The sequence below is a fragment of the Poecilia reticulata genome, chromosome 22 (genome assembly GCF_904066995.2).
Source record: "Poecilia reticulata chromosome 22, P_reticulata-male-v2, whole genome shotgun sequence".
In the NCBI taxonomy this organism is placed as follows: domain Eukaryota; kingdom Metazoa; phylum Chordata; class Actinopteri; order Cyprinodontiformes; family Poeciliidae; genus Poecilia; species Poecilia reticulata.
The window spans coordinates 7884033-7900178 of NC_088851.1; the positions used below are offsets into that span (position 1 = coordinate 7884033).

The 16146-nt window shown below is 41.2% G+C and overlaps 1 protein-coding gene across 19 annotated transcripts in view; it reads right to left on the reverse strand.

The window, feature by feature from the left end:
* Positions 1 to 16146, reverse strand: part of syne1b (spectrin repeat containing, nuclear envelope 1b) — a 94603-nt gene that overhangs the window by 6753 nt on the left and 71704 nt on the right. For 16 of the 19 annotated variants that reach the window (XM_081603420.1, XM_081603427.1, XM_081603424.1 and 13 more), the window contains 34 exons: positions 15931 to 16063; positions 15118 to 15300; positions 14791 to 14940; positions 14412 to 14588; positions 14152 to 14307; positions 13902 to 14057; positions 13593 to 13763; positions 13366 to 13499; positions 13045 to 13249; positions 12086 to 12268; positions 11817 to 11963; positions 11563 to 11717; positions 11281 to 11428; positions 11101 to 11195; positions 10784 to 11018; positions 10085 to 10279; positions 9486 to 9611; positions 9227 to 9382; positions 7221 to 7379; positions 6844 to 7010; positions 6583 to 6745; positions 5967 to 6154; positions 5709 to 5859; positions 5368 to 5550; positions 5074 to 5211; positions 4730 to 4921; positions 4308 to 4635; positions 3281 to 3349; positions 2509 to 2636; positions 1574 to 1700; positions 1125 to 1336; positions 771 to 971; positions 572 to 700; positions 278 to 490 (listed from right to left, as the gene is read on the reverse strand). In XM_081603420.1, coding sequence (XP_081459546.1) covers positions 278 to 490; positions 572 to 700; positions 771 to 971; positions 1125 to 1336; positions 1574 to 1700; positions 2509 to 2636; positions 3281 to 3349; positions 4308 to 4635; positions 4730 to 4921; positions 5074 to 5211; positions 5368 to 5550; positions 5709 to 5859; positions 5967 to 6154; positions 6583 to 6745; positions 6844 to 7010; positions 7221 to 7379; positions 9227 to 9382; positions 9486 to 9611; positions 10085 to 10279; positions 10784 to 11018; positions 11101 to 11195; positions 11281 to 11428; positions 11563 to 11717; positions 11817 to 11963; positions 12086 to 12268; positions 13045 to 13249; positions 13366 to 13499; positions 13593 to 13763; positions 13902 to 14057; positions 14152 to 14307; positions 14412 to 14588; positions 14791 to 14940; positions 15118 to 15300; positions 15931 to 16063 — 5653 coding nt within the window. The remainder of the gene's footprint in view (positions 1 to 277; positions 491 to 571; positions 701 to 770; positions 972 to 1124; positions 1337 to 1573; positions 1701 to 2508; positions 2637 to 3280; positions 3350 to 4307; positions 4636 to 4729; positions 4922 to 5073; positions 5212 to 5367; positions 5551 to 5708; positions 5860 to 5966; positions 6155 to 6582; positions 6746 to 6843; positions 7011 to 7220; positions 7380 to 9226; positions 9383 to 9485; positions 9612 to 10084; positions 10280 to 10783; positions 11019 to 11100; positions 11196 to 11280; positions 11429 to 11562; positions 11718 to 11816; positions 11964 to 12085; positions 12269 to 13044; positions 13250 to 13365; positions 13500 to 13592; positions 13764 to 13901; positions 14058 to 14151; positions 14308 to 14411; positions 14589 to 14790; positions 14941 to 15117; positions 15301 to 15930; positions 16064 to 16146) is intronic. The other 3 variants (XM_081603433.1, XM_081603425.1, XM_081603432.1) reach the window with 1 other exon arrangement.

Below are 16146 nucleotides of genomic sequence, written 5' to 3' on the forward strand. Positions count from 1 at the left end.
ACATTTCACCACTTTATAGCTACAAACGCTGACAGACCCACAAAAAGCAAAACAAGACTGAAGTGGAAGTTTATGAATAAAAATCTGGTATGCATATGGATTTTTACTTGTGAAACATGTAACACCCATTCATCATTTTCCTTGATCCACAAATTTATGCACTAGTTGATGATGATCTAATGGATAAAATGCCAATAAAAAACCCCTGAAGTTTGCAGTTGTGAAATAAAACGTGAATAAAAGGCATGAATAATTTTATGTGAATGAGTCGACATACCTGTTGGCTGCTGGTGATGTCCAGAGTCCTGGAGAGCTCTCTGAGGTCTCGGGTCACTTCCTTCAGCAGCAGCTTGAGGCGGTTCCCGATGACATGGACCTTCTCCTTGGCCTCCAGGCAGTCGCTGCCCTGAGAGTTGACCAGCAACTGGAGGGACATGTCCTGCAGTGACGCCACTTTCAGCTGTGAGTCCAGTAACTCCTGGCGGATTTGCTGTCAGATTTATGACGTAAACCGAATTAAAATATGCAATAGGGTAACACGTTTAAAACAGTCATTTTTCCGGTTTTGTACCGTGAGTGTCTTGTGATGCTCGTGAAGGGTGTCGCTGTCCTGGATTGGGTCGATTGGGACGATCTCGTTCCTTCGGCGATCAATATTTTCCAACCAGAGGAGCAGACCGTGACTCATTTCATGAAAGTCCTGTTGGACATAAATGTTAATACGGAACTGCTGGTTAAATTTGTAAATAGATAAGACAACATGCACTTACTTGACACTGCATGAGAGCTTCCTGTAGCGAAGTCCTCCATTCGTCCAAAGAGCTGCCCAGTTTGTCCCAGCTGTTGTTCATGTCCTTCAGTTTGGCCTGCAGCTCTCTGGACTCCTCTGTGTCCGACTGCAGGAACTCGGCGCTGCACAGGTTGATGGAAAGTACGATGGCCTTGCGCTTGTCAAACGCCTTCTGCAGCTCCTGGAGTCAAACACAAATATCACAGAGCAGGAGAAAATCAGGCAACATGGACACAAAGTCATAAAATAGAAAGATTTTGAGTGTTTAGAATAATTAAATTGAGCAAATAATGTCAGGGGGGAAAAAAAAGAAAGAATCTGATTTAATAATTACCTTGAGTTTTTTGATGCGGAGCTCAATTATCTGGATGTCCGTGCTGACGTCCAGTTTTCGCTGCTGCTCCAGCTCTTCCTCTGTTTCCCCCAGCCAGGTCCAGATTTTATTCAGGTCGGAGTTTAGCTGCTGCCACTGTTGCTGGTTCTGCTTGGAGCGCATCTCCTTACTGAGATCCTGAGCTTGCAGGAGCTCCCAGCGCTCAATCACACCTGGATCGAACAGGAAAGAACAAAAACAATTCGATGAAGGTAAATACGACCTAATAGTGTCACTCTAGGCATTTATTTTGAGTGTGTGCTGCATTTTCACACAGATGGGAGAAAGAAGCACAGCAGCTTGGCTCATATTTGGTGAGAAACTAAATCAAGATTATAAAGAGCGACTAAACTGTGAAGCGTGATGTTGCTGAAAACATGAGCGCAGTCTGGGTTTTGTTGTTATATTACCTGAAGTCTGGGACTCTGAGCTGCTTGGGTCTGCTAGCCCAGACACAGCATCCTCTTCCTCTTTCAGCTCAGAGCCCATCCTCTTCACCGTGTCGATGCTGCCACGACACTCACCCAGCAGTCGCATCTACGGAGCAAACGCAGACTCACTTGAAGAAAACTACCAGATTATTATAACCATGATGCCATTATTTACCTTTAAACATAAAGACTGCCTTCAGGTGAAAATAACTTTTTAACCTGGTTAAAATGACTTTATAGGAACAACTTGACAAAGTATTCATGCCTCTTTAACTCTTCTAAGTTTTGTCAAGTTGCAACCAAAAACCTTTACGAAAGTAGTTGGAATTTTAATCGATAGATCAGCTCTAAAATGCAAATAGTATTAAGTGGAAGGAAAACGATGCATGTTTTTTTTCTCATAGAAATATGAAAAGCGTAACATGAAAATCTCAGCCTTTCTGAGATTTTATAGGACCAACTTTTACGACACTCAGTGCTGCACAACGTTTGAAATTTGCTTTTACAAGTGTTCCCATTTTTCGCCCATTCTTCTCAAAGTAAGCCAGGTTGAATAGAAAGCATCTGTAAGCATATTTTTTTAAGTTTTGCCACATAGCATCAATTGGATTCTGGTTTGGACTTTGACTAGGCCATACTAACACTTGAATGTGTTAGATCTAAACCAGGGGTGTCAAAAGTCATTTTCATTTTGGGCCAAATCAAACATCTGAATCTTCTTAAAAGGCCGGTTGTGCCAGAATGTATTGATAAAACCAATTCAAATGTTAAAATATTAATAAATAGTAAACAAAACACATGGAAGCTTTCAGCTGTAACATGTGGAAAAAAATACTTTAGAGGTGTGAATACTTTTGCAAAACTAGGAAATAATCAGATGCAACATCGAAAATGTAGTTGTAAGAGAGACATACATAGCCCATGTATGATGCATCCGTTTCTGTGCTTAAAGGAGTGCGGCTGCGACTGCTGTCCAACTGCTGCAGATGGGAACGGCTGACATCAAGAGGATGCATATGAGAATCTGCTGAGGCGGCCTCTCCTGTTGACGCAACAACAACTAATCACCTTCAAGCAGAGACGCCAAGTGACCATGCAAAGTGATTATCTGAAATGTGATTGACAGTCCAAGAGAAGGTGGACCTGTTTAGACAGAGAAAAACTAGACAAAATGTAGACGAGAAACCAGGAGTGCAGATTGGTTTTCCAGACGGCCTTGTTAGCGGCGTCTGCTGCAGTTTAAGTCTTAGGGTCAGCTGGGTTCAATTTATGAAAATTACCATTTAAAAGCGCAAACAAATCTGCAATCCTTTAAAAAGAATAAAGAAGTTGCTCACTGTGACAAAATAAAACAAAAACATGCTTTTCTGAAACATAAAAAAAGATTCCAAACAGGTTAGCTACCCAGCAACACTGCAAGTCAAATGAAAGAGCAAGTTAGAAAGAAGATTTAGGCTGAAGTCCATTTCTGTTCTTTTGAGTGAGAACCCAAAACCGGGAGCAGGAAGTTACAGAGGAAATGGAGTTCACCCTATACCACGGTGTTAGGAAGAGCGACTAAAAGTGACAGTGTATAAGTGAAATCAACACAAATCAACCAAGCCGGTGACAGGGCTACAGGGCTATTTGGAGCAGTTATTTCTGGGCCCAAACAAATGCATTATGCTTAATTCTGCTGTTGCCTACCAGTGGAGGACCTCAGAGTTTGCTCTGTTAGCTTAACAAAGGCCTCAGGGCTCTCTGGAATCACTACATCTGGAAGAAACATTGTACAGTACAAACATTTAGCACTGGGCTTCACACTATGTCACCAAATTAATAGATGAACCAGGAATTCATCTGTATTTAGCCTGAATTACATCAAAATATGTTTGTTGAAATATCTAATTGAAAGAAGGATCTTATGAGGAACTTTTAATTTTGAGACGCACCAAGAAATCAGAGCGTCAATCAAAAATGTAGCCTATGCTCTGCCAGGTGGCGCTAACCACAACAATCTTCACTTTGTTTGTTGTTACTGAGTGAAGAAAATTAGTATCAGAGGTATTTAAAATGAACCAGAGAGATGAAAGGGGCTGTTGAAAAGAAAACTTAATTTTCTACAATGTCTCTAGAAATGTCTACGGCTCATTCAGGATGCAAAAGAGAGAGAGTGAAATTTTCAGCAGATAACAGGAAGGCTGTTTCTCTCTGAGCTTTCTGTCTCTGTCTGCTCTCAAACAATTAGATTTGAGAATGATAGAAGTTTTTTTGTTTTTAATTTCTCAGTTGTGCTAAATCCCAGAGCATTTCCACATATAGACAGCTCTTTTAGCTGCACTAGCTAAGCTAATCTCTAGCTAAAAGTGCTTTAAAACGACACTAATAATGATCCTACTTCTTAAAAACTTAACTGATTAGTGCTAAAAAATATTTCAGTGCTTTTTAATAGTTAAAGAAAAATCATAACTAGCTAAAACAAAGTAAAATTTTTGCAATAACAGGAAATCATCCCTGTGCATCTCTACTTCTGACTTCAAAATGTTTTTGTAAGGTCACTTTCTATTTCCTAAACAACAGTTATAACTTAAAACGTACGACTTGATCCATATTTGTAGCTTTCTGGATCTACAGGTTGCTAAATGGAAAACCTTCGCAGCATGTTTTGAAATGTAAAAGCTCTTGCCTGTAATTTAAATTTACGTTCAAATTATTTCATTCGTCTGTAGCTAACCTGACAGGCCAGAGGCGGGGCGCTGCAGGAAGTCTCCTTCCTCGCTCTGCTGCTCTCTCAGGGCCCTGCTGGCACTCTCAAGGCCACGGCTCAGGTCATAGTCATGATCCCACTCCAGGGGGATGGAGTCCACGCTCGCAGGCGTGTCCCTGCCGGACCGTTCGGCCCGAAGCTGGGCGGCCAGCGAGGCCGAGCGCCCGGAGGAGGGCAGGGGTGAAAGGAAGCCATCCCCCAAACGTTCATTCCACGGCAAGCTGGACAAATCTCCAGGTTCGTCCAACTCCAGCTCGCGGTCCGAGAACGATACTTCGGTATCATCGTCTGCAAGCTAAAAAAAACAAAAAAACAAAACTGAATTTCAGTTCGGTAAAGAACAGCGAAGTTCAGTTCATTAAAAGCAAAGCTTGTTCTTGGGCTCTTACTGGAAGACGAATGAGCTTTTTGTAGTAGCGCTCGACTCGCCCAAACACTTCCTGACAGTAACGCTGAAGCTCCTCCAGCTCTTCCTCTATGACCGCAGCATCCAGTGGCTCACTTTTCTCTATCAGTGTTTCCCCCTGGTGGAAGATGTGCTCGATCTTGGCTGTTGTCAGAGAAATCTCCTGCTGGAACGACTGGGGGGGTCAAAATATGAGTCAAAATTACTTATTATCAAGATCTTAACATTTTTAAATTAGGAGTTTCTAATCTGCATTACCATTCTATACTATACCTTAGACATAACGAATAATTCTACATTATTGTCAAATAATTGAGATAAACTTACCCTGAGTTGTTTGATCTTGGCTTGAATGTCACACTCTGAGAAATGCTCGATGTTCGTCAGCTGAAGGTCCATCTCTGTCAGCCAAACTAAGATGCCGTCTCTGGCCGTCTCAAACTCCTCTCTCTGATTTATAAAGTGCTGCATTAATTATAAAAAGAAAAAAAGTTACACCACTGTATTATTATACAGAATAAAAATATTTACTCAGTATGGTAAGTTCAACAACTTATGAAAATAAGTAAAGCTAATCATTTTAAAAAATCTAATTTTATGAAAAGGAAAAGCGTGTCGTGCCTTGAGCCTGCGAAGGATGGATGCCACCCTTTTCTGCAGGTTGTCCCATCGCTGATTGGCATCGTGAGCCATTTCCCTCAGACGACACGAGGCGTCTGTGCGGTTTTCTCTGGCCAGGCGCCGATATTGCTTGTTGATTAATTCCAGCTGGGTCAGGCTTTCGTGAACTTGTCTCTGGAAGGCCTGCAGAGACACAAACATACGGCCGTATTCAGCAAATTAGAATAGACGTCCCAACGAGTCTCAATTGTTTTCTTGCAAAACAGTTCAAGCGCAGTAGCACCTGCTGGCTAATTTAATATTAAAATATAAAAGCAATGCAGTACACAGGAATGTTTTACCTCAAATTTCTTCAGCTCCTCCTTGGCTACTGTGTACAGCACACCAGATGAGTTGGGCAAAGCTGCAGTTTTCTCTGAAGCGGCCAGCCACTCCTCAAAACGTGCAAAGTCTTCCAGAAATTTCTGCCATAAGCGCCACGTCTCCTCGATCCTAAAAGAGGACGATTCCAGAAAAAAGGAACAATTCTGATTAACGAGAGGAACTTGTTAGACATCCACGGTGTCTGTTTCTATTTATGTGACGATATGACTGATTACTTTAATCTCCTCTCCATGGACAAGGCACAGATGCTCCTCCAGCGGCGATCGAGGCTCCGCGTCGCCTGCTGGATTGAGTCGCACTCCGCGTCGGTGGCACAAGCGTCACAGTCGTGCAGAAGAACCTCACATAAATTCAGCACTGAAGCCACTCCGGTGCTGTGCTTCTCTATATCACGCTGAAGCTCCTGGTAGTAAAAAAAAAAAAAAATATATATATATATATATATATATATATATATATATATATATATATATATATATATATATATATATATATATATATATATATATACACACATATATATTATACATTTATTCTTGTATAAAAAAATTGACAGGTAGCAGCGTCGAAAAAACTGGAAAAAAAACATTTAAAAAGCGATATAATTTTTGCACGTTTTTTTTGTCATAAGGTCTTATTTAATTTCTTAGTAATTTTATTTCATTTAAAAGAATTTAATTTTATATTTTTGTTTGCAATCAAAAATAAAATTAGATGCATGCTTCTCCCTAGTTTAACAGACTAAACAGATAAACAGGTAGATGTAAACAAAACAGCTACTCTGTGAATCATTTCCCAGTAATGATGACTTTATATCGAGCAATCTGTCACCTGCTGCAGATCGAGCTTCCTCTGAATCTCCTGGAAGTCGCAGGAGTCGTAGGCGATGGGTTTAGAAAGCTCAGCCTCAATGTGGGCGAGCCAAGAGCGCAGGCTGTTCATGTTCTTATCCAGCTGCTGCACGGCGACCAGCGTTTCCTTCAGCTTCTTCACTCTGTCAACATTAGGTTTCCAGGATAATTACAAACTAAATATCCCAGCAGAGAATGAAGGTAAAAGCACTTTCATCCGTAAACGCTCGTGTCTCTTTACCGAGCTCCAATGAGATCCAGGAGGTGTTGCCAGCGGTCGCTGACTTTGTTGAGTTTTTGCTCGATTTCAGCTGCTTTAGTCTGATGACTGGCCTTGGCCAGGCGCTCTCCAAGCCGATGCAAGTGCTTCTTGTTCTCCTCTGCAACTGTGATCTCCTCCTGGTAATCCTGCAATAGAATTCAAAACAATCAGGCAATAAAAAAAATTAAAAAATAACACTTTAAATACAGGTTTTAAGACTGGGATAGTTCTGGTGTATGACTTGAAAATAATAAAAAGAAAAAATTCCACAAAAGTTGGCAGCAATTAAGACATGCATAAAGTAAAAATGCTGAGAAATGTAACGTCTGCACTCATGGGTTGATACGTCTCCATACCTTGCGGAGCTTCTCGATCATCTCCTCGATGCTGATGTCTCCGTTCTGGGCCACCTTGTTCTCCATGTTGGTCAGCCACTCACAGAGCTCTTTGTGCTTCTCGGTGAAAACGGTCCACTCATTCAGCTTCTCGCTCACCTGCTGCCTGCGCAGGGAAAGCTGCAGAAGCACAGCACTGCATGTGAGGTTGACCTGCACAACTTAGCTCAGCCCATAAGAGCAACAAACCAATGCATGTCGTGGTAAAACATGCAAACAAAACACGAAAAGCCAAAAAAAGGAAGCAGTGTTACAGAAATCGTTGAAACATGACTGCCATTTGCGTTTCACAACGTGTGTGTGCTTCTGCGCTTCCTGTGAGAGCATTTTATCTACGAAGCACAGGAAGCAACTCAAAGCAGAAAATCTTGAGGTTTCAGCAACGCTCTAACTTTGCAACGGTGCAGCCAGAGACGGAAACATGAACAAAGATCTGTAAAAAGAGACTGTCGTCGGTTTGAAACCCTTGTTCAAAAATAATTAAAACAATTATAAGCTAAACAAATAACCACCGTATAAATACTCTAGTCTTCTCCCTACTTTTAAGTCTAAATTATGAATGGTAGCATAATTTAATGGTGACTGGACATTTTTTTTATCTTAAAGTTTTGACAATACCATCACCTTGTGGTTTCCTGAGGAACTGCATACTCAGCAATACAAATGTTATAATAATTTATAACATTGCTCAATCATTCTAATAATACGTACTGTATAAGTGAGCAACACAAAGTACTGCAAAATTATAACAGAGTAAAATTACACAAGGTTTTCAAATTCTAACAAGTAAAAATCAGAGTCAGTCTTCTGAAAAACCACCTTTCACTATAATTACATCTGCAGATATTTCAGGGTTTCCACCAACTTTGAACAAGATTGATATTTTTTACCCATTCTCCTTTGTGAAATACCTCAAGCTCAGTCAGACTGAACGGAGTTTATTTCTTACAGGGCTGCAGTTTAATTCTCTCCATCTTCTTATCAGCTCCGACCAACTTTACTCAACTAATTTTTTATTCAGACTCTTAAGATTTGAAGTAGATCAAAATGCAGAACAGGTCAATAAAAGAAGGAATCAGATTATACTTAGAACAACACTGATAGTAATACAATACAACAAGGGGGCATGTGTGAATTAAACTAAACCCAAGTTAAAAACCAAAGAGATTTTATCTCTTATTGTCAATGAGATAAGAAAAAAGAAATGCTAATTATTCAGACACTTCCTTGCTCAACAAGTTAATTTAAGGTTGAGTTCAATCATTAAAAACCAACGCCAATGCAAGACTAATAATAATAAAAACAGAAAACAATAGCGGCCCCAAAATGGATCCTTGAGGGACACCAGAACCGAGTACAGAACTGGCTGAGGAGAATTCAGATAATTGAACTGAGAGGCTCTGACCAGACAGTTAGGATTTATACCAAGAAATATCTTATGTATGTCTCCTATGTCCTCTACAAGGCAAAATGCAAACATAGGTGTCTGTGGCTTTTTTTTTGTTTTTTTTTATAACTCTCTTTAAAAAGGGCAGATGTGTGAAGACCAGGATATATTGTTCTGTTTACAGATTCTCCAAACAACAGTATGAATCTCTCCACGTCCTCCAAAGTCACCATATAATCTCTGGTTAATTTTTCCTTTTTCAATGATGGATTTAATGACGCTCAATTAGATTTTCGAAGCTTGGCTGAAATCAAATGATTGCCTAGCATAACAGATTTTAAAAACAACACCAAAAAATGCATATTTTTCCTATGTAACAAGCATGTACTAGCTTATCGGCTAGCATAATAAAACCCATTGATGTTTGTGGTTATAACAAAAATATCTTTGAAAAAGGCAAAGGGTTCTGAACACTTTTGTAAAAATCATGTAAAATGCAAGTCAAGGGTTAAAAAAGGACAGCTGTCATCAGTTAGAAAGACGCAGATATAAAATGACTGAAACATAGAGAGCACTGTACCTGGTGGCAGATTTCATCCCACTGTCGGTGCAGAAGTTCAATTCGCTCCTGCAGAACAGAAAGATCCTCTGCGCTGATGTAACAAGATAAAGATTCTCTCAGCAGAGTGAGATGAGCCAAATCTCCAGTCCAGCCTTCAAATGTGTTCTCCAAATCCTGTTAATAAGGGGACAGGATTTACAATGGGAGAATTCACTCGTGATCAACCAGTTTCTACAGTTCAGTTTTACTGACAGACTAAAACCAGCCCTGTGGATACCTTGCAGCGCATCTGCTCGGCTTGGAGATCTTCGTGGTGATCAGGAAGAGGCTGAGACAGCTGCCGCTTGAAGGTTCTGAGTTTCTCAAGCGATCCTCCAATCCCCCTCTCACACCTTTCCCAGTCCTGCACATGAACATGGATACACAGGTAGATTGTAGGAATAAAGGCACTAAAAGTCATTACAAATGGGCTTTTGGGCTTTATTTGTTTTGTTTTATTTTCAGATGGCAGTATTTACATTCCTGATCTAAATTCAATGAATACAGAACAAAAACAAAAAACAATTCATTCCACCGCATATAACACACTTTTACTTATGACTCTACCTGGGATTTACGTGTAAAAAAAGAAATACATTTATCTTTAAACTGTGAATGTTATTTTTTCCCATCTTGTAAATACCTGCTACTATCTTTGCCCAAGGTCCAAGAAGACCTTTTTTTATTTTATTTTTTGCATAAAATCAAAACTAAATGCAGAGGACGTAGCACTTGGAAAAATGTGAAATTTATACATAAGCACTAACGATGCAAAGCCGTGAATTTGTGACTTTGCGCCATCCGTCCATTAAACTGCATGTTTTCTGTTTGCTTTACCTTCAGAAGCGAGCTCAGCTCTTTCTTCTGCTCCTCCAGGCATGTGCTGGCTTGTTTCCACCTGTCCTGGATATCCGTCAGCTCCGTCTGCAGGGTGACCTCGGCTCGACCGTCTGCAGACAGGAGCAGCTGTCTGCCGGCCTCTATTGTCAAGATGTAGCTGCCCTGCTGGCGCTGCAGCACCTTTTCCTTCAGCTGAAGAAGAAAGAGTGAATCTCATGAGGCGACAGGACCCTCAGCGTCCTGCCCTGCCAACAATTTCACATATTTTGTTCAGTATTAAATGCAAAGATTTTTTTTTAAATGAACCATATCTTTTGGAGTTTTTCATGTTAAAATCATAAATGTTTTTCATTAACATTTTGCATGACGGATCAACACAAAGTGGAGAATAATTGTGGAGTGGAAGTACATTTTCTTCACAAATATACAGTAACTTTAGAAATAGCACCATTTGTTATGGTTTACGCCCAATTACTACGATATTACAAAACAAAATCTAACTTGACTTGAGAAGCCATGTAATTGTTACTAATTGTACAGTGTGTAATTTAAAATGAGGATAAAACTATGTTCTGGGAATGTTTCAGAGGTTTGTAGTGAACAAACAGCATCACAAAGAACAAAAAAACAAAAGACAGACGCATAATAACCAACATCTCAAAACTGTGGATTATAATTATTATGATTATTTTGTACCTGGACAGCATCAAGCATGGAGCGAGCTTGCTGTAGGGGGATGGTGTTTCCTGACTGAAGCACCTCTGCAGGGTGGGAGACCTCCAGAAGCCATTTGCGCAGCTTCTCCATCATCTCTCTGTAGCGTTGCCACTGACGGATGAGACCGTCAATGATGCCCCGCCTCTGCTGAGCGCGGCGCACCACGCCTTGCCACTGGTTACTCAGGAGAGTCAGCTTCATGTTGAACTCGTCTCTGCCAGCAGAATCCATTCAAATGAATCACTGGCTCACGATAGAGTTTGGATTTATTTCTAAAACATCGTAAGATCTTTCACCTGTCGTCTACTTGACCTTGTTCCAACATCCTCTGACCATCGCTGATGATCGAGTGGAGGATCTGCTGGCGGCTGAACATTTCAGCTTGGAATAACTGGAAGAAAAATGTGATTACCAGCATGAGAAAAAAAACCAACAATCTGTAGTTTCAGGATGCTTCATGTGGGACGAACTCAAACCTCATGGGCTTTTTGCTGATCTATTAAGCTCTGGTAGTTTCCAGAAATCTCCACAGCCAGGTTGTCTTCAGTTTGTAGCAGGAAGTCCATCCATGTTTCACATTTTTCAAGGAAGGTCTGCTGCTGCAGCAAGTATGACTGAAGCTTGCTGCAAGGAAGCAAAAATAATTTAAAATATGGTGTCATCCCAAATCTAATCCTTTCTGAAATCTCATTTAATATCCATGCCCTGTATTCTCTGGATTATTAACAACAGTTTTGGGGATTATACACATGTCACACCTGAATCTCTCTGTGGTCTGGGCCGAAGCCGTCGACCAGCTTCTGTTGAGGTTCTGCATGCGCTTGATCTCCAAGTCGTTGAGAGGGAGCCGATACCCAAGCTCGTTCAGATGCTCTAATTCAGGCGTCATGCTGCTAAACTTCAGCATGAGCTTCTGCAAAAAAAAGCAGGAAGGAAAAGGTTTTGGGTTCTTCACGTTTTATTCACAGACAGTTTTATCCAACTGCTCAGAGAAAAGAAAGCTGTAAGAAACCTTGAGCTCCTCCATGCGGTCCTGGATGACGGTCAGGTCAGTGCAGCCGTTGGGATCTTGAGCTCTCAACGCATCCTCAGCTTCAACTAACCAGCAGCCCAAAGACTCCAGCTGGTTGTTAAACGTCTCATAGTCCTGAACTCCAGTCTGACGGAGGAGACACGCAAAGACGCGACGTTTATGATGCTTGTTGAAAGGCTGATCACTTACACAATTAATATTTATGCAGAAATCTGTCATGAATATTGTTTTCTTTTTGTTTGTTTTACCTGCAAGGCGGTGAGTTGTCTGTTCAGGGCCTGCTCCACGCCCGCCAGGCGCTGGCTGAGGGAGAGGTGGTCCGACTGGACAGCGGAGGCTGCTGAGGTGTCCACCTGCTGCTTCAGCTGCTCTCCCAGCTCTTGGAGAATCTGGAGGGACGCCAGAACTGGAGCCTGTGATCGCAGCAACTCCTGGTGAACAGAATCACAAAAATAAAAAAATCTGAAACACCAATATTTTATTAGTTTTACGCGATAGAGCAACATTATTTAGTGATTAATTGGAAACATTTAAGGATATTTGATTTATGATTTTCTTTCTTTTTCTCACTTGTTTTCCTAAAGAAATACAAATATCTTAAATGCTTTTAATTTAATAATTCTTTATGTGAGTTGACCTGAATTCAAAGTCAAAATAAATCAAAGCTGTAAACAAGATGGTTGTTCTTGGGTGGGTTAACACACACACACACACACACACACACACACACACACACACACACACACACACACACACACACACACACACACACACACACACACACACACGCACACACACGCACGCACGCATACACACGCACACACACGCACGCACATCCCCACACACGCACACACACACACACACACACAAATAATCAAGATTTTTCACAAATTAAATCTTCAAAGACAGAAAATTGATAAAACAAAAAAACTAATAGCACTACCTATGAGTCAGACACGCCACAAATCTAACAAATAAAGAAAGTCATAACACATTCATGTCAGGGACACAGCAAACATGAACTTGAACTTTTTTGACCTACAGAACAAAATGTGTGTCAGAAAACCAACAGTGCACATCGTGAAGCTCGGAAACATTTTCTTCAACGCCGACAGTAAAACTAGTCTGACAGATCATGACTGGCTGCCTTTTTGTACGACAAACGTCGTCTAGAGCTAAAACCCATCGTCACCCCGGTCCAACTCACGCTGCATTCCCGGATCCAGTTAGAAACTTCCTCATCAGCGATGTCCTTTCTGCAGGTGCTCTTCAGGAGTTGGTCTGCTTTCTCCTCTTGGAGCTGAATGCTGCTGCAGCTTTGCTCGTGGAGTTCCTTGTAGCGCTGCCACAGCTGAAGCAGGGCTTTGCTGCTCTTCAGACGCTCCGCTATCTCCTCCAATAGGCCGGCCCACCTGAGTGTGGAGAATGAAAGACTACATTAAACGTACTCAGAGACAAAGTTTGTTATATATGAGCTTTGCAGAAAAGAAAAAGAATAAAACACGTATTTAATTTTTGAAAAAGTCACCTTGCATTGACGTCCTTAAGGGAATTGTTGAGGGAATCCGACACTGAAGGGTGACACTCCTTCAGAAGTTGGTGGGTCACAGCTCCAAACTTTCTCAGACTGCTTTCCTGTTTCTCCAGTTCTTCTTGCAGATCCTTTACAATAAAACACACAAATTTATGCTGAATGCTAAACATGTCCTAGTGCTAAATTATGTGATCAAAAATCCGAACTTTATGTTAATGGACCTGCAAACTTTGCACTTGCAGCTGAACGGCTTCTAGAGAACCGGTGAGGAGGCGGAAACGGGACACAGAGTATCGTCCTTCCATCAGGTAGCCGTTGATTTCCTCTGACGCCCGCTTGTACAGACTCCACTGATCCATCACTGAGGTCAGGCTAATCTTTAGTTGTCCTATCTGATAAAGATGAAATGTGTAAACACAGAGGGATTTGGTGAACCGAAAGCTTAACCCTGCAGAGAAATCAGCAGCAAACAAGAATGAAACCCAACAACTCAGATAAATATGTAGGCTGGAGTAAAAATCTAAAAATACCAAGTGGTCCAGGTTGGCCCAGGTGTGATTGACGCTTTGGAGGGTCTCCATGACGATAGCACAAGCCTCATCTGTCTTGTTCTGAACAAGAGCACAGCCCTGCTCCTCTACTCTCTCCAGTTCTTTCTCTTTTTCCTTCAACAGCTCTTCCATTTCCTAAAAAAATATCCAAAGTTTTCCCATCAAAGAACTAAAGCCACATAATCAAAAGGTGGTAAAGATGTAATCTGGATCAACATGTCAGACCCACCTGACAGTCTTTGAGGGCATTTTGCACCGACGTCAAATCTTCTATCCTGTGTTTCCTCTTTAGCCGTTCTTCTTGAGACGTCATCCAGGACTTGAGGATCTGAACGCTCGACTCGTACTCCAGCCACATCTTTAAGAGGCTCTCGAGGAACTGGATCTTAATTTATTAAAATGTAAAATAAAATATTTAGACTTTATGGTACACAGTTAAACAACACGAATAAGATATGTTGTAATAATCTCATTAAATTATGGGTTTACCCTCTCGTTGATGCAGCCTTGTAGGATCTGCCAGCGTCGGTTCATGGCTCCCAGACGCTCAGCGAAGTCGGTTTTGTCGCTGCGCTTGCTCTCGGCGTCATGACCGCTGATCTGCAGAACTGACTGGTTGACAAAGTCCACAGTCAGCTGCTTGCAGCTTAGATCCACTCTGAATCCCTAAAACCGAGGAAAACGGGGGGATCAACCAAAGGATGATGAGCCAAATTTAAAAAAACTTGAATGTATATTCATTATCAAAGGAAGAGAAAAGTTATTTTGAATGCAGTTTTTATAACCCCTTGAAGTTGAATTAAATGAATGCTGGGATTCAAAAATACCATTTAAAATATTAAGTTGTGCTAACATAAAAATGTTCCACCTTATATTTTTGCAAGTAGTCTTGAATCACATTCGATCCAACAGCGCTCTTGAGGTTTTCTTCATCTTCCTCAATCACACTCTCCATCAGTGAAATCCAGTTACAAAGTTCAGAAATGGCATGGCGGGAGGCCAACTTCTCCATTTGGATCTAAAAAAACAAAAAAAAAACCAAAGCGGGTGAATGTATAAAAACTGTCTCAAAATGCACGTGTCGCAGGTCAACGGTCACATCAAAAGTGTGTTTCCGAGTGAAGGAGTGGGACGGGGTAATCCTATTTGCCCTGAAGGAGATTAGCCTGTTCAGCGTGGCTGCATGTGACTTTACCTGGTGCAGTTTCTCTTGAACCACAGGGATGCGCGTGAGGAGCTCGGCCCACTGGCTGTCGATGCGAGCCAAGTCGGAGCGCAGAGCCACTGTGTCCACTTTCTTTAGCCGCAGCAGCTGGTTTCCCTCTGAGACGACCGAGCTCTTCAGACTCGACTTCCCTTCCACCTCTTTTGAGAACTCCTACAGCGAGAAAGTCATGAGATGAGTGTTTTTCAGTGAAGAAATTACCGGGTAGATATGTGAACGTGTTAATTATAGATTTCCTTCAAATTTAAAACAATATACTGTCTAAATGGAGAGATGGAGATAAAAGATGAATGAATATGTTACTTGTTGCAAGTAAGAAAGCCAACACTAGCAAATGGTAGAAAGTGGAGTCCCCTACTACTGATGACTACATAAATATAAAAGATGAAATAAATGTCATGGAAAAGTTGTCTTTCTCCCTGAGGATGCAAACGGGCATGTTTAACAACATTTGGACTAAATGGACCAAATGCTTAAAGTCCTTTGACTCAAATTTTCTTTAACAATGCTTTTCAAAACTCTTTTTTTGTTTTCTGATTGATGCTACGCTTCCTTTGACTGTTGTGTGTTGATGTGTGTTTGATTTCTAATACTGAAAATCTATTAAAAAAAAGAAAAAGATCTTGATGTAATGTCGGACTGGACCTCTGCATCGGCTAAAGTGACGTCTATAATTAAAACTCTTCGATTCATATCAGGGACAGAAGGTTCTGATTAGGAAGTCCCTAAAATATTCATTTACAAAAAAAAAAAAGCAACCTGTGCCTGTGTGTGTGTCCTCACCAGAAAAGCAGCCAGATGGTCCCTGACCGTCTCCAGCTCCTGTGGGACCAACATGGCCTGCGTGTTCCAGAACTCCAGACGCTCCAGAGCAGATTGCAGCCACTCACTAATCTCCACACACTCCTTTTGATACCTGCAGAAGCACCATTGAAAACGATACATATAGATGTACAAATATATACAAGTTTTGTGAGTTAGTTAAAAGTAGTTTAGGTA